Genomic DNA, 24,537 nt, shown 5'->3' on the forward strand with positions numbered 1-24,537 from the left:
ACTTTCCATGACATCCAGTGCAGGATAACAAAGTCTGAGATAACAAAGAATGAGATAAAGGTTGACGTGCAAAGGAGGTGCAAACCAGGTCATAGTTGTATTTTTGCTTCTCAAAGCTTTAACTGCATAAAGCTCTGCTTTTGGGGCAGTTTGAATCTGGCCTAGGGCAGGTAGCCACCAAGTCTTTCATGGAACCATTAAGATTGGAAACAACCTTTAAGATCATGGAGTCCAACCACCCACCCAGCACCACCACTGTGTCCACCACTAATTCATGTCCTCAAGTGCCAGATCCACGTGTTTTCTGAACCCTTCCAGGGATGGTGACTCCACCACTGCCCTGGGCAGCAGCATGATTTTTAACATAAAACAGCAAGTCTGATTTGTGTTCTTCCCCACCACACTGTTACAAGTGGCTTTGAAGCTGACAGGAGTAGTGGGCTGTGCAGCACAATCTACTCACAGAGAACTGCCTTCAACTCAAGTTTGTAGCTAAGGAGCTGAGTATTGAGGAGAAGGGCTGGCTCTGTCACCCACCATGCCACGTGGATTCTGTGGGCAGGAGGGATTAGCCACACACTTTATAAGCTTAGAACTTTTAAAAAAAAAAAAAAATCAACAAGGTCTCAAAAATGAAATAGATAAGAGTCATTTTTCAAAGCAGGTATGAAAAAGCAAACATAATCTATAGAGTCACATTCAGGCCAAAATGACCTGAAAAAGAAATATGATAAACTTTTCTCAGTAGAGCACAATTAAAACATGGGTTTAAGTGAAATAAAAGGCTTTTGAAGAAATGGAGGTTCTCTGAGAGAACTAAACCTTACTACTCCATTAGACTCTCTAATAACAGCCAGTCACAAGGGCTGCAGTGGGGGCACCTCAGAGGCAGCTGAATCCACCTCTGCCATCCCTGCTGGGCTGAAACCAGGTGGATGAACAAACAGCACAATGGAAGATGCAGCACTGCCTCTAAGCAGTGTCAGTTTTATCAAACTTTGGATGAGTTTGAAAACGTTACAAGAGACATTTCATTGCCTATTTTAATATCTAGTTCTTACTTTCTCCCATTTTACATTTCAAGACCTTTACGATGCAGAAATTATCATCATAAAGTCCTTCCTCCACCACACACAGGAAAGCATTACTAAATCACATTTTCACAAACAACATTCCACTATTTTCTAAATAGTGGTTTCACATTTATTATATAAATAAATCCAAACAAGTGTCTCATATCCAGTCTGCTAACAAGAAGCCTGTGCTGGTACCATACTTTTGGAAGAGAAAACAAAACAGGTCAAAAAAAACCCCCTCAAGATCATCTCAGCTCCACAACTACCTGTGTCTTTGTTTTTAACTTCTTTTGCTTTTATTCATTTCTCCCTTAATGTTTCCCAGTTTTTATTGAAGAAAAAATATCAAGAAACAAGGTAAGTAATCTCACATTTTAACATTCTATTTTTCCAATGATTTGATTTGGGATTTTTTTTTTCAAGGTAATAAAAAAAAAAAAAAACCACACATTTTAAACAGCATTTTAAACTAATTTCCATTTCTCTGCTTTCAAAGACACAAAGCTCTACCCACTGTGTGGAATTAAAGAGGAGGGAAGAGCAGGGATGGGGAAGCCACATTAAATTGTTTGTCCTTACCTTGAATTTTTGTACATGTGCCTTGTGAGTTGCCTCTCTTGCCTTAGCCAATGAAGCATTTAACTCTTCAATTTCAGAACCAAGCTCCTCATTCTTTAAGCAAAAGGAATGTAGAAATAGTTATTTCCAAGGAATGGCCACTAAGTAATCACTATCCCACCTCATTATCCATTCATCCAGCTACACAAAACACTTCTAAGAACAAAACCACCAAACACATCATAATAAATCTTATATAAAGAAATACTTGTTCTTATACAACACTCACTAGACTGCCTATCACTCAAGTTAAGTATTTCCCATTCTTCCACACATTCTGAATTTCAGCTTGACCTCTCCTATTTTAGCTGCCTTTGACAGCTCCACTTACTCAACAAATAAAATACTCCTCATACCATGTAAGTGGTGCTCAGAGCTGATAAAAATCAGTGTGTAAGAGAAACCATTTTTCTTTTAAGTTCTTAGGGGAGAAAGTATCAGTTAAGTATCTTTTTTCTTCTCTCCTCCAGTCCAAGAGCCCAAACTCCAGGCAAGCAGAACTGCTTAGAGCTGACAGCAGTGATCAGGGACCCACTAGAAGCCTCCTCATGGTTACAGTGAGATCAGACTGTCACACACACAACACAAAATTCCACTCCCAGTTCAACAAACCAGCAAGATCACAATCACCATACCTCTCTTTCCTTTGCTTTTAAGGCAACAGTTAGGCCTTGGATAGTTTTGTCCCTTTTCAAACCATTCTTCTTTTCCACAGCAAGCTCATTTTCTCTCTCTTGTAGCTCTTCTTGGAGTGACTAAATTAGATTATGGGAAAGTTGCATTAACTTCCCACTAAGAGACACTGTAACTGCACATTAATAAGAACATTCCCTCAGAGTTCTTGAAGCTTATTACTCAGATTACCAACATAAAATACAGTCCCAAAATGAGAGTCATCATCTTAAATTTGTGCCTGGAATACAGTAGAAGGCGGCTAATCTCATGGGCTGGCCATGAGTATCAGCTCCAATATTTGATAAGTGGCCTTATCAGCTCTACTGAAAATTGGTTCAAAAAAAAAAAAAAGGAGGAGCCTTCCTGTCGTGTCACATAAAAGAGAATTTACCAGAGGACTTGCTCTGCCCTCTTTCCTGTCTGTACCTATGAATGTATAACAGAGGGAGCCCAACACACACTGCAAGGAGTGAGGGAAACAGAAACAAAGTCAGAACTTACCTGAATTTTTTTTTCAAAGGAATTTCTCTCATTTTTAAGCTCCATTCTAAGAGCCTGTAAGAACAACATAACTCATATGAGAACAAAAAAATTCATTCTCAACACAAATATAACTCATTAAGCATTAAAATGAAGCAAAACGAGCTTAAAAACCTTGGAGGTGGAAGGAAAACTTAATATACACATTTTGACAGGAATATATCGAATCAGTTGCTTCCTGGAAGCCTACAAATCTACCTGGGCATGGTATGAGCCAGTCTAAATTAAGAAGAAGGAAAAAAAAAAAGAAAAGAAAACCCCACACAACATGTTCTTCCATGAGACAGGAACAACTGTACTTGCCGAGTTAATAAAGGTGCATTTTTATGTGACATTTATCTTTGCCAGCAAGATGCTTTTACCAAGGCAGATTTTAATTAGCACTTTTCCCCAGGGAGGTTACAGAATTATTTGTTTTTAAAAGGTAATCATATATAAAAGCAGAGTTGTGCAAAGCTATTCATCAGATTTTTTCCTCCAGTACTGCATCCCAAATGATCATGCAGGCTGTCCACCTCCTGAGAAGTGATTAAAGGTGACACTGTCTTCACCTTGACACACAAATACTCTTGTGAAACCAGGGTGGTCTTTCCCGACACACATTGATTTAATTGCAAGACCATGCAGACTGAAAAATCTTAATTTCACTGATGAGTCCAATTGTTGAAGGTTCTCATCTGTTCTTGACATAAACAAAAAGGTGTGTAGGTACTGAGCAAGATTCAGTTCCAAAACGCATCCTGACAGCCCCCATGACTAACTTTCCTAATTCTGCCAGCTTTAGTTTCTTGTTTGAATAACTAATGGGAAAAAAAAGAAAAAAAAAAAGATAACAAGCCTCAGGACCTGATTCTGCATTCCAGCTGTCAGGATATCTGCCTTCCTGTGTAAGAGCCAAGTGAAATAAGACTGACTCTTGCACCTTTTGTAAGCCAAAGGCTAAACTTCCACTTTATTTCATGAGATTTTTTTATGCCTACCTCCCTTACCACAGCATTTTTTCCAGACCCTAACAGTAGAGACACTTTCCAAGAACAAACTCTCAAGTCACATTCTTAACTTTTACAGCAGTTATGTCATCTAGTGAGGGATCTATTAACATCTAGTATTTCTTTAATATATACTTCTGTAAAGCAATTGCACAGTATCTATAACACAGGCATAAAAGCAATGGGAAACACAACCTCTCACTGAATGAATGGATAATAAAGATGAATATTGCCCCCCAAACCACAATATAACCAGTGAGTGGTAAGGAAAAGGAGAAGGAAGGAGGAAATAATATTTTTAAAAATTGGCTTAGGTCACTCACATACTGTCATGCACAAAACCTTTAAAATCCTACCCCACACGAGATTTATAACATGTAACTGTTCAAGCAGTTTCCTCACCTCTATCTCACTATCTTTTTCATGCCTCAAAGCAATGGTAAGTTCTCTGATTTTTTCTGCTGACAAGTTCCCATCATAAGATCCACTCTTAGACTTTTCCTCTTCGAGGTATTGAATTAGAGCTTCTTTACTCTTCAGAGACAGATTCAGTTGCTCTATAAGTCTAAAATGATAAGAGTTTTAATATTAATCTTGCATCATCTACCACCAACTCTTCAGTCATTGCAGTAAATCTTGCAGACAACTTCCCTAGGTGGAGACTCCAGACAATACCTGTAAAATTTAGGGGAAGACTTTCACAACTCCTTCTCCCTCCAGAGAAACACAAAAAGAGATGTAACTTTAAAGCAAGCAAACAGGGCTGAGCTATTTGCAAAGTGCTCATTCTTATTTTCCTCCAGTATCACTTCAGATGTCAACACTTAAACATCAATATTTTAGTTACATTATCCTTTAGAACCCACACAAAAACCTTACCGATCTACTCCCTTTCTCTGCCCACAAAACACCACATGTAGTTTACCTTACACATCTAAAATAAAAGCAAAAACAATCCTCCAAACTACTGAGATTTGGGTTTATACACTTTCCCCATCTAAAGTTATTGAACAACTTACACACCTTACCAGCTACCAGCCAAAAAAACCCACAGCTGGTGCTTTGCAAAGAACAATCAAACCCACAAAGCTCAAACACAGTGTTTCTCTTCCCATTAAATTCACCACCCTCACCAGGCACATCCCTGGGACTGAGAGCACACAAACACCACAGCATGAACACCAAGGGCTCAGTCAAGTTCTCTTGAGCAACAGCTCAAGAAAGCAGCGAGCAGGAGGTGAGTCAAAGTTACAAAGAGGCTTTAATGTAGGACACGCTGGTGTCTCAAGCATCCTGATCCTTTTACACTTTCCCACAACTTTTAAAGATGGCTTTGCTACATGTAGCATGTGAACTGGTTGCTGTGTTGCCATTCATGTCCCAGCTGAGCAGGTAAGATGGTCAGAGACGCTCCTGTATCCCAGGGTAGGACCAAACTATTAAAACCTAAACCCATGTCAGCTCTTCACACTTTCACAATAGAGAATTCCAGTAGTCAGAAACATCACTGGCAATGGTTCTGACCTGTCTTTCTCAGCTGCTGTAACCATATCCACATCCTTGGCAGGGGCATTCATAATTGAAGAAAGTTTCTGCTCAGCTGCCACTCTCAGAGCTTTCTCCTTCTCTGTCATTGCCATGGCTTTCTCCACATCTTCTTGGGCAGCTTTAAGATTCTGTAATTAAAGCACACAATCCTGATGCTTATAAGAACAAAATGCTCATGAAATTTTTCACATATTGAAGTTTTTTTTCTACCAAACATATGTCGGGATGTTTAATTTAGGAACTTTTACCAAGTATTTCAATGGCTTTACAAATGCTTCTGAACTCTGTGGCTGCATTTTCAAGATTAATCCATTTTCTGTGGCACAGAAAGAAGGGAAATTTGTTTCAAAGAAAAAAAAAGAAATATCCTAACTGATAGCAGAACTGGAAAAAAGTGCCCCTATGCTATGGTTTTAGATTTAGCTATTATAATTTGGTTTTGTCTCACTGTCCTCCCTCTATCATAATAAATTGCTACACTTAAATTAAAGAGGTTAAAGAAGGGCTTTTTTATTCAATAAAATTAATATTCCCAGGCTCACTGTAGCTAATTGGAACTCTTCCCAACATCATTTATAATACTTTGCAAGAATTGATAAAGTATGAACCAGACATTTTTCTCTTGAACAGCAAAGGAAATGGAGATAAGACCCAGAGATTCCAGCCAACTTCCTCTGGGTGACCCAACTCACAGAGACAGGGAACACCAAAAAAACTATACTCGCCTTCCACTACATCAAATTTGTTTCAGATCTTCATTTTTCTATTGTAAGCTTCCCTGCTGTGCTCACCCAATTTTGCTTTCTATGAAATAAAAGCCCCCTTGTAGCCTAATAAGTAATTCCCCTTCAGATCCAAACTAAAAAGAATCTCTCTGGGGGAGGGGGAGGAAAAGCTCCTTCACGACTGAACTTCCCCACTCAACCCCTCTCCTGAAAAGCTGTTCTGCCAACATTCATCTGTCAATCAAGAACTCTGAAGGAAATTAATCCTTGTTAGCATTACCTAGATCTGTATAATTACATGTGCTGTGAAAACCAGTGACTAACACCACACTGCAGTGTTTACATTCATAAGAACACTAAAATTAATGTCAGAGGCCAACACTATCTCCAGGCTACAGAAAATACTCCATCTCCACGAGATTGGAATATTTGCCCTTCTACCTGTCAGATCTGAGAACACCAGTCTGGCTGGCTGGTTTGGTACAGAGGAAGTAATTTAGGAACTTCTCTACCAATCCAACAGCACAAAGAATGCTTTCAGAAATTCCAGTTGCATTAAAGAGAAGAAAAGGTCATGGAGATTCCCTCCTCCCTGAAGGAGCTCACTGCTATAAATGGACTTGGATGATCCTTACAACTCAGGATTCTGTGATCCCGACAGAAAACTATGATCAGGAGATTGCTACTAGTATGTTCCTTGACCAGTTCATTCTTTAAAGATGGAAAAGCAAATATGGGAATTAACCCACTTGTGCTATTTCTACTTACTTACAGAAGAAGCACCAGACATGGATCCCCCTCACAAACACAGCTATAAAATCTCACTTCTCCAGAGAACTGTAGACAGTCAGTGATGCAAACCAACCACAAGCTTCTGTATTTCTAGAACTTGGCACAAACATTTCCAGCACAGACTATTCAATATCAGATTTGTTCTTTGTAAGGAACTGAACTTCTCCTCGCTTGGAGGAAGCATGTTATTCATACAAAGAATTTTTTTTTTGCCTCTACACTAAAAAAATGAGGAAACATGAAGCAGTTCTGCAAAGATATCAGTGATGGCTCAACCATAAATACAGGAATAAACTGTCTCAACAACAGACAGTGAGGAATTAAAAAAGACATTATGAAAATATAGGTAGATCACAATATCAAAAATGAGACAACACCACAAAGACAGCACTGATTCCTTACTATTCCTTCAGCTTTGGTCACTCACCTCTTCCAGAAGGTTTATTCTGCCAGTCAACATCTCTTCCATCTCTTGCATCTTCTTTTGTGCCTCTTTCACACGCTGCACTTCAGCATCACCACCCTGGGCCAAGCTTTCAACTGCCTTGCTGAAAGGCAGCAACACAGAGATCCCATTGCATATCAAAGTGGAAAACATTTCAAGTGCCAGTGGCTGATGAATTATGCTCAAGCATCTTCCATTGTATCTGTACCTGCTTGTCACTTGAAGGTTAAATACAAACATCCACAGACAATATGGCAATTTGGGTGGTATAATCTGAGCACGAGCTTTGTCACAATGGATAAAGAAGCATTTTATATGTATGATGAAAAAGTGAAATATTTCCTTTGTATTTTTAAAGCTTTAAAATACAGTATCAAGCCTTCAGTAGAGTTGTATTTTCTACAGGAAGCAGCACTGGAATAAACTGAAGACATGCAGATGCTGAGATCTCTCCAGCTGCCTTTTCAGTATTTGTGAGAGAATAACAGGTAGTGTTTCCTTACTAAACACAGGATAACCTCTTGCATATTACTGATCCCTAAATTTCACTTGCTACTTTGACCTTGTGCAAGGTTCCCTTCAAAGCCCAGCAATATCCCTTGATCCACCTGGAAAGACCAAACAAAAATCGATCTGGTCCTCAGGAAAACAAAGAAAATTCCATTGCAACTGAGGCCTATGGAGCAGTCAACAGCTGTCAGTCATTGCCAGCCTGGATTAGTTTTGAACCAGACATTTATAGATAAGTACCCTTAAAATACTCCTTTAAATCCTCCTATTCCTAAAGGATTAGGAAAAAACCAAATAGAAACAAGTCCAAGTAATGGACATCCAGAAATATTCTGGTACTTACTAGGCTTTGATGAGTAGTTTCTCTCTCTCCTGCAGTTCACGCTTCAGACTTTCTACTTCAACTTTCAGCTCAATGTTCTAAGGCAAGAGAATGAAAACCCAAAAGTTATTGGCAGTGTGTAGATTAATTATTGCTTGGACCAGCAAATGTAAAGTGTCACTGGGCTAAGAAAAGCACAGAGACATTTCAGCTTCTGAAAGACATATTTTGCAAGGTTCAAGCCTTTCAGAAATCTCAAAAAGTATTAAGGATTCACTTAACTGCTCTAATGGGGAGTACTGCACCTCAACTTGGGAATTTCTAGGGTTTCCATGCATGTTTGTTCTTGTTTCTTTTCCTTTCAAAACCTGATTGCATCAGCTGGAGAGGTTTTTAACAATTTTCGAATTATTTCATTGTATGTAATTGTACAAAGAACTCCTTGCCCTGGAAGCTGACAGATGCCATTTCCAACAACAACAACAACAAAAAAAAAAAGACTCAAAATTTAAGTGAAATAGGCAACCTCCCCACAAAACAAACTCTTCAAAAAGATACACAGCACTATGAAATTAATCTAAATGCATACAATTTTATATATTTCTTCAGTGGGACCATCAAACTTCTGCTGCATTCGCTCCTCCAGGAAATAGATACGAAGCTTCAGGTTGAAGTTTTCTTTTTTCAGATCAGTGATTTGCTGTGAAATAAGAAAGAAAATGAGCAAATTATGTGATGTCTTTCAAATGAAGAGTAAAAACTACTACAGAATTTGGTTTTGCTCTCCACAGTGCAATACTGGAATCCAACCCACGGGACATAATTAAACATGTGGATGATACACATACACATATATATTAAATTGTGAAGGTGCTAATTGCACCATATGACACCCAAGTCCAAATAAACATCCTTCCCTCTAAGACTGTGTCACCCACAGAGCTATAAATACCCCAAGCCTTTCAACAGGTTTCTGTCTCCTACAGCTTCAGCCCGAAGCACAGAACATAATGTTCTCCCACCATCTCAGCCATAACATTTTTTCCCCAACTCCATTTCTCACCTGAACAAGAAGAAATCCCATTCCAGCCTATCCCTTCTAAATGTTTGGAGATTTGTCTTTTAGTTTGGTTTTAAGACACATAGCCATGTTGGCACACACATAAATGTTGTGTGTTTGTCTGAGACGTTATCATTTATGATAACATTTTGTTTATTTTTAGCCCTGCACAGCACTTAAGCAAATAACAACTATAAAACAGTACTGTTTAAAAATATATAATACAAGCTGTAGTGCAGACAGTGCTCTTTAGAATATTCCTTCTTTAAAACATTGACTGACTTGACAAAAAAGTATCCAAAAAAATATTAGGCAATTCTTCTATAAGATGGAACTTGAACAGAATATAAGACATTATGTTGAAACAAATATTTTCTAAGGGAAAGCCTGGGAAGGAAGCCTCATTCATGGGACCAAGGTAATCTTATTCATGGGAAGAAAAGCCACAAGCACACAAGGCACATAAGCCCAATCGAACACCAATAAAACCTTTATCCCATCCCATATTTCATAGTGCAATTCTTCGGAGAAAAAAATTGCTTATCATTTTTAACCTTCCTTGTAGAAGCAGTAACATAGTTGATGGTTTCATTAAAGAAAGGAGTCTCCCTCTAAATTTTTTTAAGAGGCTAAGCATAAAACATTCACTCAAATAAGACTCGTGTCCCCTGCCAGATGCTTTCAGCAAATGGAAATCTAATATGTTACAGAGCTTCTAATAAAATATTTATGTAGGCTTTTCCAGAACTGTACAGTGCCATTTGTAAGAATTATTAGCAATACAATTTCTAAAATATTTGGCTTGTGAAACCTAAGATTACTTTTTGTAACTGCACTCAGAACCTGCATCTGCAAACAATTCTTCAGTTTAACAATCCCTGCCCAGCAAGATGCCTTGTCATTATTCACACAAGTGAATATCATCCAAGCAACTGAAAATCCAACTGACTACATAAACTTTGTGGCTCATTCCCACACCTTGTCAGTAGATCATTCCTAACAGTCTCTGCTCATTCAGAAAAAGTCCAAGCAACAAAGACACTCTGAATTTATATCAGTTGAACTTCTAGTTAGTCTCCACACATTCAATAGATTTCTGAGTCAAAAGGAAAAAACAATATCAAAAGAACTCAGCATACCATGATTTTAGTCACATGTATTTCAGTGGCAAGAGAAATAAACCAAAGAGCTTAAGGGCAATATTTCCAAAAGGCAAATAAAACAGACTATGCAACCATAAACCAAGAAGTGAAACAAATGTCGTCTCTGATGTTGTTTCTCAGATGAAAGTTAATTCAGGCAGACTACAATTAAAAAGTTATTGCTTAATAAAAGAGAAGATGTATAATGTGAGCAAGTTCACACTGCAAAGAGATTTTAATGGTAGCTCTCTCAACTTATGCATTTGAAGTTTTAATTCCTTTATGCATTTTGATTTCTGTATTTGAAAAAAGGAATGAAAACTAGGACAATGATACACACACTACACAAAACAATCCACACCATGGACAGCATGGCAGCAAATCCTAACTCAGATTAGTTCCTTTCCCAGCCTGCCTGTACAGAGCCACTTTCATGCCAAATGGATCTGTCAGCAGCAGCTGTGGTTTCACAGCACAACACAGTTTTCACCAGCAGAGGCCTTTTTACAAGACAGCAAAACTCTAAGTGGGCTTGGAGAGACAAGAAAAAACCCACAATTACTATTACTCAGTTCCCTACCTTAATACCCATCACTCTTTCTATCCATGAGCACCTAATAACCCATAATGAGGTCCTCAATTAGAAATCCTTTCACTTTGCCCCTGTAATCATGTTTTCTATCACAAGGTGGTTCCTTCTACATTGCAAGGAAGTGAGACACACCATAAATAATTCAAAAATGTGCACCTCTAACATTTTCCAGCTCAGCACCTTCTCCTAGTCTAAACATAAAAGGACCTTTCCTACATGGATCCACCTTTTGGTCCATTACATCCATCCTGCTCTCTCTGAGCTGCAAGGCCAAAGCCACTCTTTTAAGCCACTGTTTTAACTACATCCTTCTCATGTCCTAAATAAATACCATATTTATAGAAATATCTCTGTGTTTAATGGATTCTTCTTCCTTTATTTGAACGGATCTCTGAGATTCATTACACTGCTGGCATCCATAGAAGTTCTTATCCCATGAGAAGTTTAACAGCTCAGTTTAACATGAGGGGTCTGTAGACACCAGGATGACAGACCTGTGACCTTTCTCCCTACATAACAAGATTTTTCCTCCCTGCTAAAACTTTTTTTCCCCGTGCAAAAGGACCCTGCAGACAATAACCTACTTGCAGAATGTATATTCTAGACTGAGGTCTTTGGGATGTATCACAGTAAAAGATTTTAAGCCTATTCTAATGCCAAGGCAATGTCTTTTGTCTACCCCAGCAGACAAAAGAGAAAGAGAAATAGATACAGACTGTAAAAAAACATCCTTCACCAAGGCTTTCCAAAACAAGCTTTAAATTCTGAGCAAAGAGCATAGTTTCCCCTCAGGGGGATATAAGGCCACAAAAAACTGAGTTTAGAAGAAGCACTCATTTCAAAAACAATGCCACAAAAGATAACAGCAGCTACAGCAGTGCCCTGAAACTGCAGACACTTAACACAGCCCAAAAACAGCAGCCACAGCCTTTATCTGCAGCAGTCATCTCAAACATTTCAGGTTTGAGCTAGAAGCTAAAAGAAGCTAGAGCTTCTTCTCACAGTAAGAACTAGAGTTAGAAAAAATGCAAAACATTTAACAGGGAAGTTGTCCCACAACACAGCTACACCCCAATCAAATCATGGTTCAGTAGATATAAACTTATTCAATTTAAACAACTAATACAATTAATATATTTTAAAAAACCTAATGTTTTCCTTTATATTCTAGTAAGTGCCAAAATAATTTTGCCTGCAGAACTGTCACAATGACACTAGACCTTTACAACAGAGGTATTCTCAGCGCTCTCGTACACAGTTATAAAGTTAAAAGCGTCATACCGCAGCCAACGAATTAAAAAGCCAAACCTGCACTAGCCTAAATGAAAATAAACTTGATGCCTCCCTGAAATAAATCAACAGCAGATGTGCAAACCAAGCTCTGGTGCTTGTGGTGATTTGCAGGAAGTTTTGAGCAGAGGGTGCCAATTTTTGTCTCACAACTTCAGCGCAGCAGTTGGCTGCTCTCAGCAACAAGTTCCTGCCTCGGTTTTGGAAGCAACACTTAAGAAACGGAGGTTCAAAGCACAGACAGGGACATCCACCTGGCCACACCTCCAACAGATGTGTGTCAGCTGACACCAGCTACAAACCTGACCCCAAGAGGCAACACTTCAGGCAGCATGCTGGGAATATCTTGGCCATAAATCTGTCACCAAGTCCTATATTAACAGTCTGCTTACATTTTCATAGTCCTTCATGGTCCGAGCTCGAGTTGGTGAGACTGTATCTTCTGCCACATCTGGCAACACTAGACAGATTTAAAAAGACAGAACAAGTTCAGACAGCGGAATCCCTAAGCAAAAGCTTTAATTTGGCAAAGTCTACACTAATCTAAACATAATAAAAGAACACCTTTTGGGAAGCAAGGGAGGCGATGATGCTTTGTCCCTTGTTTACATCTCATGTTAGTGCTACTAAGGAGTATCTAGATTTCTTTCTGATCACAATAAGCTAACACTTAAGCTCCCAAATTCCAGCATCACCCATTTAAACCATGATGAAATTAGGCTATGTGAGGTGCACTCACAACAATAAGTCCTCAGAGCAACTACAGAGGAATCCCATATTAAATTAATTCTCATTAATTTACTAGAAAGCAATTCAAATCTCTCAGTATCTCACTGGTCACAGGACAGGCCTAAACCTCAGACTGAAGGAAAAGATAAACAGAGGAAACGGCCAGGATTTACATTCCTAAAATTTAATCCCTCCTGAATCTACAAGTTCTGTTTGCACACACATTCTGCAGCAGCCACATTTAACAGAGCTGCATAACTTATTTCCACTCAAATCTGAGAGACTAAACTTCCATTCAGAATAATGACAATGTATAAAACATGTAGCACTTACATCATCTTAAATATAAAGAAGATATAGCTGGGGACTCAGACTGACTCTCATATTAACTAAAAGAAAATATTTCATTTAAATCACTTCCAAAATTGCTGTGCAGCTGTGTAGAGCAGTCTTAAAAGTTACCCAAAGAGTCAGTGGTTTTCACATCTTGAAAGTCTAATTAGTTTCACAAGGCAGCTTTCCTTGAGCAGTTGCACAACAGAGCAGCACGAGTACGTAATTTATATTTGCTTCCTTCTGTGAGTAAATATAACTTCCTGGTAAACCATCTAATTTGATTTATCTTAGCTTCAATTACTACTTCACCTATACCATGAAGTCAGCCATTCATAAAGAAAGTCAACACGTTCATAAAGAAACACATTCACAAAGAAACACATTCATAAAGAAAACCAAAACAGACACCTGAAATTGACCCTAACGGAGCCCAGGACAGTAAACAACAGAGGCAGGAGGTTTCAAACCGGTATTGTCCAGACATTTTACTCTAAAATAAGTGTTTCAAGCAAGTCTCCCACACCTGAGGATGAACAGTTACATGGCACCTGGCAACCTGATGGAGCTACAGGAGGAGCTTTTCATAAGGACCTGGAGTGACAGGACAAAAGGGGAAGGGCTTTAAACTGACAGAGGGCAGGGTTAGAGTAGAGATTCGGAAAAAATTCTTCCCTGTGAGAGTGGTGAGGCCCTGGCACAGGCTGCCCAGAGAAGCTGTGGCTGCCCCATCCCTGGAAGTGTCCAAGGCCAGGTTGGACGGGGCTTGGAGCAACCTGGGCTACTGGAAGGTGTCCCTGCCCATGGCAGGGGGTGGAATGAGATGAGCTTTAAGGTTCCCTTCCAACCCAAGCCAGTCTGTGACTCTACGGTCATCATACAGAAAAATGCACAGGATTACAGCTCCTGTTCAAGAGGAACTGGACAGGAAGGTTTCTTAATGCACGACTAGATAAAAGCCGAGACACCGGGTCTAGATCTTCAGGCAGGCGGGAACTGAACAGCCGAACAGAGACCCGGAGGATGCACAGCGCGTAACAACCCTACCGCCGAGCGGAGCACGGCCGGGCAGCATCGCCTGCCTGGATATTCCAAGCATTTTAAGTACGCGCTCCACAAAATCGCTGATCGTCTTATGTAAGGCTGCGAGCCGCGATGACCGCGAGCAGCGGAGCTCACGGCAGCGACGGCGGCAGCCGCTGGCCCTAAAAGCCCTTCGCTTACACAGAAACACATCACTTAAAAGCGATTTTTCTTGCCCCTTTCTTTTTCCCGCAGGGCTGAGGTTTCCTCCCGCAAGGTTCCCCCAACAGAGACCCAGCCTTACCTTGTCCGCCGGGCGGGCCGGGCTGGGGGTCCCCGCGGGAGATGTCCGGCAGCTGGGAGGCGCTGGCGCTGGGGAAGGAGGAGGAGAAGGAGGAAAAGGAGGAGAAGGAGGAGGAGGAGAGCGCTGAGAGCCGAACGCCGGAGGGGCTCGTCCCGCTGACCCCGCGGCCGGCGGGCCCAGCCCCGCGCCCCAGCGCAGCCCCCGCAGCGCAGCCCCCGCCGTACCTGCCCTCCAGCGCCAGCGGCAGCGTGGGGTCCTCCCCCGGCAGCGAATCCATGGGACGCTCCTGCCGCTCCTGCCGCTCCCGCCGCCTTTGTGCGAGGGTTTGGCGGCTTCCCTGGAATTCAAACGCCCGCAATCGCCGCCGCCATCTTTACGTCGGCAGAGCTGAAGCCGCTGAAGCCGCCGCGGGGGCGCGTAGAGGGCGGGCACTATAGAAACTGAATGGGAGCCGCCATGTTTGTTGCGGGCAGCGGGGGAAGGTGGGCGGGCAAGGCGCCATGTCGGCTGAGGGCAGAGCGGGGCGGGTGCCAGATGGGCAAAGGGGGAGGGAGCCGGCGGGCGCCATGTTGAGTGAGGGAAGGAGCCCGAGAGCGACCCCCGCCGCTCCCCGCGCCCCGCTCCAAAAAATACCCCTTTGGAAGAGGCTTTTGCAGGGATGCGCCACGGCCCCGGGCTCCTGCCGGGTCTGGCAGAGCCGCTGGAGCTGATGGTTTCCATGTTCCCCCCGCAGCGCCAAGCCGTCATCAGGCTTGGCGGGAGAAATAATGACGCTTTAGTTCCAAATTCTAATCGCTGCTCTCCGGAGCTGGCAGGGGCGAAGCCAGCTGCTGTCAGCATCCACGCAGGCTCATTTTGAAACAATCTGGGTTTGTTGGGGGTTTTTTTTGTGAAGCAAAGGTCTAAGCACGTCGGCTCTCCCGCCTTTTGAGGGCAGAAAATGCGATTACATTGAACATTTCAGAATATCGACAGCTGGAAATGCTACACTGGATTAAATGCTGTGGTGTCCCCTCCTACACCGTGTCCCCGAGGGCACGGCCATAGTAACGGTGCCGGAGCCAGTGGAGCTTCAGACACCCCCTTGCTGCCCATCCTGCTTGCCCTCCTTTTGAATTCATTATTTGGGAGCTGTTTGTGTGTAGGACTGAAATATTTCCCTGCAGTATTTACAGCGTCGCCGTGCCGGGACTGGCTCTCAGTGTTCCATGTAAGACGAGGAAGCTCCATCCGTCCCAGCGGGACACTCACCTCACCCACGGGAGTAACCGTGTGCCTTAGATTTGGTTTCCCCTTCTAGATTTGGTTTCCTCTTCGGTACCACTGCGTCAGGTTTCACTCACTGTGTCAGGTTTCACTCTCCATCCTCTGGGCTGTCTCAAAGGGACTTTTACCCGGCCAGGAAATCAGCCACAGAAAAGGGCTGACCATGGGCCACGGTAATTCTGTGAGTTTATCATCCCCAGTTGTCCTGTGCCTGGTGAGCTCTGTTTTCTCTGTGCACCTGCACCATCTCACTGTTCAGAACTGATTGATGCTGTCACCTGTCAAACGCCCCAGGCTGGTGGCAGCAGCCCCTGCAGCTCTGGGTGTGTAGGGTCACGGTGGGCTTCCTATCCCTGCTTCATCCTTTCAGCTTTATGAGTACAAGTGCAGGATGGTGCAGCTGTCAGAGTCCTCAGACTGCCAGGAAATGCCAGGTACTACTCAGCACAACTAGGCTCTTAATCCCATCTCCAATTGGACATGCCTCACGCTTTGCCTTTGGGTTCTCGTGACCCCAAGGGATGTTTGGTCCCTTCAACTCCCCCATGACAGACTTTCGGAGACATTGGTCACGTTATGTGACTGGGACCCTTCTGCAGTGGCCTCTGCCAAGATGAAGTTAAGTTCACAAAATCACGTCTGCCATATGGCACCAGATCTGACCAGCCAGGCTGAAATGTGGCTTCCCTTCTCTACAGAGCAGGTCTTCATAAAATGAATGAGTCCATTCATCGAGAGGATGATACCAATTTGCTCTTATTTAAGGTTTCAGTGAGGTGTGATGTATCTGATGCATGTGTTTAAATCAGTGTCCATCAGCCACATGTACAGAGCAAACCACTCCCTGCTCGTGTGCTGTGGGCACACACAGCACCTCTGTCTGCAGAGCCACGGTCCATGTCCAACATTCAAAAGGAAATCAGGAGGGCCCTCCTTGTGAAGTTTAGTGCTTCATGAAGTGTTTGTCCAATGGATAAAGATATGGATATATAGAGATATACCCATGTCTGTCTTCCCTGGAAGTGTTCAAGGCCAGGCTGAATGGGGCCCTGAGCAACCTGGTCTAGTGGAAGGTGTCCCTGCCCATGGCAGGGGGTGGAACCAGATGATCTTGAAGGTTACTTCCAACCCAAAACATTCCAGGATTTTATAAGTCTATGTATATACAGACAGATAGGATGGGAAATTTCCCTGGGTTACTGCACTGCACAATGTTTTGAAACCTGCAGCAGCACGAGGAAGCTGAGGGGGCAGAAAGGCCTGGGAAATACCTCTAGAAGCAGTTAACAACTTGCCTTCTCATAATCTGCTTAATGTTGTTTAAACTTAGCTTAATTAGCAGCACATTTGGGGAGATTACACTAAATCCTCATGCCAAGAAGCTGTGTTGGAACTTCCCTGCTTCTCAAGGAAGCCCGAGGTCCTTCCCACCTCAGGAAGAGAGTCCCTAAAGACAGTCTGGGAAGGAAGTACTTATGGTGAGTGTAGTGTAGGGATGAGTCGAGCACAAGCTGCCCTGGAGCAGGACAAGAGCCAGTTGCTCACTGTGCTGTGCTGTGGTGGCACAAGGAGGGTGGATGTCACTGTCAGGGTCCTCCTCACCCCCCGGCTCTCACTCTCCACTCTGGGGACCTGGTTCAGCTCTCAGTTCTGCCTCCTCCTCTCACAGCTCCCAGCAAGATTCTTCCTAACTTAAGTCATACACAGCCCGACTGCTCTGCTAATGCAAATCAGGTCCTAATAAACTCCCTGGAATTCCACCGCTGTGGCCCTTACTTATATAGCTCTGGCTCAGCTAAACATTTGAATGAACACTTAAAACCAAGTGCTCGCCCAGTTTATGAAGCCTTACCTCTCCAAGTTCTTTGCTTAATAAGGGCTGCAGAGTCAGACACAGCTTTCAGCAGAAAAGCTGAGCCTTTAGCAGTTGTATTTGCAAATAAATTAATTTCTTAACGCTGCCAACAGAAACAGAAACACAAGTTTTCCACAGACACTCCCCGAAGTGTTCAAAACTAGTGACGCCACACATGTGGATTTCTGAGTATCTATAGCAGAAATGGCCTTTGAAAGACATTTGTGGTCATAAAGAAAGATCTGATCCAATATCCTCATCCCATTTCTAGCTTTGCTCTGAGGGTTTTGTTGTTAATGACTCACATCTCTGACAAAATGTGTCCGTGTGAATGATATAGAAAACAGTGGGAGAACAGACACTGACTGTGGAGATCCGAAACATGTCAGTGTGAGCAGCTGAGGGCTGGGATGGTTCACAGCAGACACAAGAGACCAGAGGACTCATTTTTTAGCTGGATTATCCGACACAGGATGTCAACTGTACTTACGGATATCTGATGTTAAAAAACATTTTTGTGCCTCGGTTCTCATCTCACATACAGGGCTATAATGAAGGAATAATTCTCTTGGAACAAATATCATTACCAGGATGAGATCAGATTCAATCCTTTCTGTCATTGGAAAGACTCCTGCTGAACTTCAGTGAACAAAACCACAGATGCAAAAATCCAAGTGGCATAGATACAAATTATATACATTTATTTTTATTCATTTTAAATAACATTCTTCTGTATAAATTCTGACATATATTCAAATCATACACTTTTTTTTTCTTTTTAGAAATGCATTTGTAAGCATAGCATATGCTTGGGAGACGCCGTGTTTGGACGTGTAGTGAGACTGATGGGTTTCAGTTGGGAGCAAGTACAACTTTTAAGGCCCACATTTTTCTTATTTTAATCCATTCCTCTGACACACAAAGAGCAGAGTCCTGTGGGAGCTCATTCTAAAACTTCACTTTAAAGAGAAAAGTATTTTTATACCCTTTATTTAAAGGAGACTGTGCAAACTTTCTGCCACGTTTACATTGCCTGTAACACTGAAGGTAACAGTGCTGCACAGCAGTGGTTAACTGACCCAGCATACCTGAAGGATGCTCAACACATCCGTTCCTCTTTCCTAAATGCTAAGTTTGCTCAGCCTGGCCCAAGGGAATTACCATTCCAGGGGCTGACATCTCCTGACAGCTCCCCAGGGCCAGCGCTCCTCGCAGCTATTTCCAGCCACGGCGGTTCACGAGACTCGAGATCATCTATTCTCATTAACCCAATCCCTTCTCTGCACATCTGCTGCACTCTGTGCTCACCAACTGCTCTCCCCAGCCGTGAGCCCCCCAGGCTGCCCCAGGCCTGACACACCTTTGTGCCCTTTACCTGCTCCAGTCTGGCCTCTCGCCTTTACTGCAGAACTGGGCTCACCCCATACGGACCAGCCCGGCCCTCATGACCCCAAGGATCGTGCCTTGAGGTGGTTTCCCACACCCACCCAGCCTCCCCTGCCCTGTTGTGCCTTCTCTGAGCTCTGCAGCTGCTGTCCCACACCACGACCCCGTTCTCTGGGACATCCTCACCGCTGGATCCGGGCAGAAGGTGCTGCCCGGTGGCCCCTCAGGAATGCCACATGTACCTGTACTGTCACCTCAGCCCTACAAGATGCCTCCCCCTGCCTCACTGGCTGCTGAGCTGGGCCTCAAAGCAGCCCTGAGAGTCCATTTCTGGTTTACCTGCCCCTGCCCCTACCCCAACAGGGCATAACCTGAGCACCTGGGAAGCCTCATGACAAGCAATGACACAGGTCATGGTCTTGGTGACCTTCATTACCCAGCAGAGGTGTTTGAGCTGTGCACCCCCTCCAGTCAGAGCTGAGTAGAGACAGAGCTAGCTCAGCCTCTTCCTCCCCTCTGTGCTGCCAGGTATGATTGATGAGAGCACAGAGGATCTGGTCTCACATCACCAAAGGCAAACACAAAGCTGTTTATTCTTTCCTTGCTGAGGCATCGACCTCCTCCTCTAACTGTTGTTCTCGAGTGCCAAGGCCTGGGTGGCAGGAGGTGGCTGGTGGGTCCCTGCTGAGTCATTCTCCCATCTAACCAGCCTTGTGCCAGTGCCACATCCTCGCTGTGCCCTGCTAAAGGACATCCTGTGCTTTCCTCTGCCATCCAAGCCTGGGCAGCCAGGTCCTGCCCAACCAAGCTTCCCATCACACCTGCCAGGCCACCTACATCCCTTCATCCAGATGTGCAACCCACAGACAACAGCTGTACTGCCCCCCCCTCGCATCCTGACTGCAGGGCATCCTGACCTCCTCCTCTGCCCAAACACAGAGTGTTTGGAGCGCTCTGAAGGTCAGAAACAGCCCAGGTGCCAACACCTCCTGTGCTGTGGCAGGCAGGGACTAGGAGGGCTCAGCACCTGAGCCCACGCTCTGCTTGTGCAGATGGTCCTTATTTCTACAGTGAGACAAAAATCCTAGTCTGTTCCCATTACAAAGCAGCCCAGTCACACCAAAATTTGAGGAAGAGGTGTTTTGTGGCAGAGATTAAAAGATCTACTAAAGTATTTTAGAAACATTAAAGTGAACAGTCTGTCCTTCACTTTGCCCTCTAGTATCACTCCCCAAAACTAACACTTCCTAAATTACCTTGCCCTACCCCATGAAGTGACCAAGTGCAAGTGTATCACTAGATTAGCAATGCTACATAATTACAATTTTTAGGAAATTTTGTATTTCAGCACCACCCTGCTCTTCAGGAGTTCCGTGAGTAACTCCAGGATTAGCAATATCCAGATTTTCTCCTCCAGTCCTCCCCCGTTTTATTACTAAAAGTAACCCTATTATGAATGACATCAGCCAGATTTATTACCTAAACTATGGAACCTCACCCAGGCCCACAGCAGGCAACTGCAGCTTTCCCATTGGGCCTATATGCATTTCCACACTCTGCCCTCACCATTTCCCTTGGTCAACCTCAACTATTTCCCTCCTGCCTTTTCGTGCCTCATCTTCAATTCAAATTTTGAGGCAGAAATGGCATCTTTGTGCATGTGTTTAAAGCACCTATTTCCCCCCCCCCCCAAGCCTCCAAAGGTAAGAAAAGCCTCCACGCAGCACCAGCAATCAAATAAATAACCACCACATTCTCCCCACCATTTTTCACCTGGAGAAATACCCACTCTTGCCTGGCTCTGAGGATGCATCCGCCAGCTCCTGCTGACCTTTAGCAGGTACTTCACTGAACCTCAGCATTAATTGCTGGTGAAGCCTCACCACGAACAGCAACACAGCTGCAGCTCTGGGGCTGGGCAGGAGTGAGGTGAAATATTTGTTCCATGCCCCGTTTCAATGCAATGGTTTGATTTCCAGGGGTGGGACCCCCGTCTTGAGGCTCACAGGCTGCAGGGACCAGCTGAGGAGCTCCCTGGTGTGACCTCCCTGTGCTGTGCTGCCTGTTTGGTGTTCTCCCTCTGCAAACAGCCCACCAGCCTCCCACAGAAATCAAGGGACTCTCTAAAACCCGTTCCCTGTAGGTTTGTTTGACAGCTGACTCCCCCCCCACCTTGTGCTACGTTAAACTCCTGAAACCACCCATGGTACACTTTTACCTGTTGAGCCTCGAAGTGCAGATCTGCCCCTGTGAGCTCCTCATCTCAAAGCTGTCTCCACCCAAACCCAGGAGACCTTTGCTTTTGCCCCTCGAGAGGCCAGGAGGCTGCACTCAGCCCTCTGGCACATCTGCCCCATCAGAGGTGGCGATGGGATCCCTTCACCCCATGAGCAGCTGCTTCAGAGAACCTCAGCCATGGAGACCAGGCTCTCAGTGTGTTCGTGACAGTGAATTTGCATTTTGGATAGAGATTTAAAAGCAAACAACAGATTGGTACATCCGATTTTTGGACACCTACTCGGCCCTAGTCATGGCAACACTGGTATTCGCTCTATATTTAAAGGAATGGCAAAATTTGACAGATGCAAGTAGGGAGCACTCACATTTTCTCTAAAAAAGAACGTTATTCAATGACACTAGAAGAAAAGCTTTAAGCAGTCGTTGTTTGCCAGAGGCCCAGCTCCAACAATATTGCCATCTCATTTACATTATTTTAAACAATCCTCATGTTTTGTTTTTGTTTTAATGCCACTAACCGCTGTACAATTAAAATCTAGAGGATAAAACATGACCTGGGGAGTAGGGGAGGTTGGGAAGGGGTTCATGGTTACGTCGTTGGGGGAGTTTTTTTGGTTGCTTGGTTGTCTTTTTTACAAATAATTACAAATACAATTCCAAGAAGATATATTACATTTTATATACAGAACACACCATTTCTATCAGGGTAGGGTATTAAGCCTGGCTTTTATTTTTACACGGCAACCCTGAGATGTCTTGTCGTCTTCCCTTGCACAGAAACTATACAAGTTCATTAACTCCTTCTAGAAAAAACTGGATTGCTATGCTTTAATAGCATCATCACCCTGTATAAATACTCAGAAAGGGAAAAGCTTAGTCTCTTCCCTAATTTAAATGTTCTCATGATTTTTATCCTGTTTCCCTGCTTAGTGGAAACAGATAATGGTGACTTTTTTTCAAGTGTGCAACTCACTCCTCTACTTGCCTTTTGGTAGCACAGTGAACAATTATTTCCCTTTTTTTTGTCCTCCTTTCAAACAAATTTCTATCAGGAACTAAAATGATGCCTTTCTAAAAGGTTTGTTTCCTGAAATTCCACTGTTACTTCATGAGCTACTTCTCAAACTAAAGGATGCAGACACAAGTGTTGGGTTGGCTGGAAACGAAGTAGCTTCTGATTCCTCACGGGGGTTCTGCTCTGTCCACCCCACCACCTCTTCATTACAAAATGTTTCAGACCAGCACAATCAAGTGTTTAACAACAGTGAATTCTATGGATCTTTATGGAGAACAGGACACTGAATGCATTTCACCACATTACCTGGAATTCGGATGTACTACACTGCCTTCTGTTCACCTGCAAGCTACAGCACGCCCAGCATCAGAGTATCTGAAGAGCAAATTCCTCTGCGTGGAGCCTTGGCACGGATCCTGATACCCCTTCCACAAGCCCTGTAGCTTTTTGAAGCCAACTTTGGAATAGCTGGATCGCTCCTAAGCTTTATAATTATGCATGGGAGTCGTCAGCGTTAGCTGTCCGTTCGGTGCCACTTCGTTCCCGTCGTCCTCCAGCAGCCCCGACACGTCGGCGTTGGGAATGCTGTCGTGGTAGCTGCTGAAGCTGATGTTGTCCTCCTTGAGCTCAATGGTCCAAAAAGGAGCGTTCAGTTTTCGGTTCTGATACTCACGGTACATGTAGACGGCGCCCACGAAGCCCATCAGCAGGACCACCACGATGATGATCACCGTCAAGATAATGATGTTGAACTGAGTCCACGACACGTCTGCGAAGGCAGAGGTGCTGTTGTCAGAGGAGCTGACGGGAAATATCGTCTGTAGAGTTGTTGGGGACAACGTACTGTTCAGCACTGCCGTGGAAAATGATGTTGCCTTGGTGGTGTTTGGAGCAGAAGTTGTAAACTCCCTTGTTTCTGGGCCAAGAGTAGCTTCTACGAAACAAATAAGAAATGATCAATAAAAATCTGCTAAGCTGGAATCGAACACAAACAGAACAGATTTGACATTTATGTCAGTTATTATGGCAATTAAGTCTACACTGTTAAAGCTGGTATTTTTTTTAAAATAGTTTACAAAATGGTTCGCCAGGGTTGGGTTTCGTGGTTTATTAAACTAATTCTGTGTGCTAAGTGCCCATGGACTGAAGCATCCCTATGAAAAATCTGGTGCTGGAGGGATAAGTGAAGTACTCAGGATTCAGTGTTCCATACATGAGCCTGTGATGAGAGCAAGTCACCCAGCCCAGCTCCTGTTCAGCCCACGAAAACGGGGCTTTACCAAGCTCAGCACATTTAGACTCTGAACCAACGTGTCACTTGGTGTCTGTGTGGCTGCACAGTCAGGCTGGGAGGACACAGCAACTCCAGGAGCCTAAACCCCTCACAACCAGTGCACCAGATGCAGGATTATTTTCATGACATTATTTCTGTCTTACCTGTACAAACAAGAAGATCAAAACTGAGAAAATGAACCACAAGTATTCAGCCATCACAGCCTTTAGCAACAGGCTTCAGTGTTTGCACTGCTTTAGGTAAAAGGGCAAAAAACCTCAGTTCTGCTTTTGAGTGAGGAAGTTGTACACAAACCTCACGGAAACCCCCTGCCTGCACAGCCAGAAGCAGAAGGTGACCAAATCACAACAAAAAAAAGACTGTGGATGTTCTTATGGAGCTTTCAAACACAGCAGGGGCCAGTTGGGATCCCGTGTTGGTTTCAGCTGCTGCCACATGAGCATGGATGGGAAAGAACATGGGAACTACCAGAGTGTGCCACGAGCTCTGCCTTCTTCTTGGCACTAAATATCCAAGAACCTGCCTTGCTTCCAGCAGCCACGGGATAAGTACTTTCTCAGATCTAGGAGTCAGTGACAAGTCAACGCTGGAAATCTCATAATTGGGATGCAAAGTCATTATGCCTGCATCAAAACAGCTGAGCCACAGGCCTCAGAGAGCACCATAAATCCTGAGTATTAAGCTCACAAAAGTAACTAATAAAGCATTTCCTCACATGAATAACCTGATCTATTTTAGACTCTCAAGTCTAGGCAGCAGGAACCCTCCAG

General features: G+C 43.5%; 2 protein-coding genes across 5 annotated transcripts in view; both read right to left on the minus strand.

Moving 5' to 3' along the window:
- The window catches only part of CDK5RAP2 (CDK5 regulatory subunit associated protein 2), a 72,250-nt gene extending 57,241 nt beyond the window's left edge, over window positions 1-15,009 (minus strand). For all 4 annotated transcript variants that reach the window (XM_027729898.2, XM_027729896.2, XM_027729897.2 and 1 more), the window contains exons 1-11: window positions 14,938-15,009; window positions 14,714-14,781; window positions 12,717-12,784; window positions 8,830-8,940; window positions 8,262-8,338; window positions 7,391-7,511; window positions 5,423-5,574; window positions 4,301-4,463; window positions 2,871-2,924; window positions 2,330-2,449; window positions 1,656-1,748 (exon numbers count right to left, since the gene is read on the minus strand). In XM_027729898.2, coding sequence (XP_027585699.2) covers window positions 1,656-1,748; window positions 2,330-2,449; window positions 2,871-2,924; window positions 4,301-4,463; window positions 5,423-5,574; window positions 7,391-7,511; window positions 8,262-8,338; window positions 8,830-8,940; window positions 12,717-12,784; window positions 14,714-14,781; window positions 14,938-14,990 — 1,080 coding nt within the window. In that variant the 5' untranslated portion in view covers window positions 14,991-15,009. The remainder of the gene's footprint in view (window positions 1-1,655; window positions 1,749-2,329; window positions 2,450-2,870; window positions 2,925-4,300; window positions 4,464-5,422; window positions 5,575-7,390; window positions 7,512-8,261; window positions 8,339-8,829; window positions 8,941-12,716; window positions 12,785-14,713; window positions 14,782-14,937) is intronic.
- A 3,496-nt stretch (window positions 15,010-18,505) lies between these two features.
- Window positions 18,506-24,537, minus strand: part of MEGF9 (multiple EGF like domains 9) — a 50,208-nt gene continuing 44,176 nt past the window's right edge. The window contains exon 7 of the mRNA XM_039388462.1: window positions 18,506-23,407. Within this exon, the coding sequence (XP_039244396.1) occupies window positions 22,953-23,407 (455 nt within the window). The 3' untranslated portion in view covers window positions 18,506-22,952. The remainder of the gene's footprint in view (window positions 23,408-24,537) is intronic.

This window comes from Pipra filicauda, unplaced genomic scaffold, assembly GCF_003945595.2.
Source record: "Pipra filicauda isolate LSUMZ 115617 unplaced genomic scaffold, ASM394559v2 scaffold121_size3267253_pilon, whole genome shotgun sequence".
Classification (NCBI taxonomy): domain Eukaryota; kingdom Metazoa; phylum Chordata; class Aves; order Passeriformes; family Pipridae; genus Pipra; species Pipra filicauda.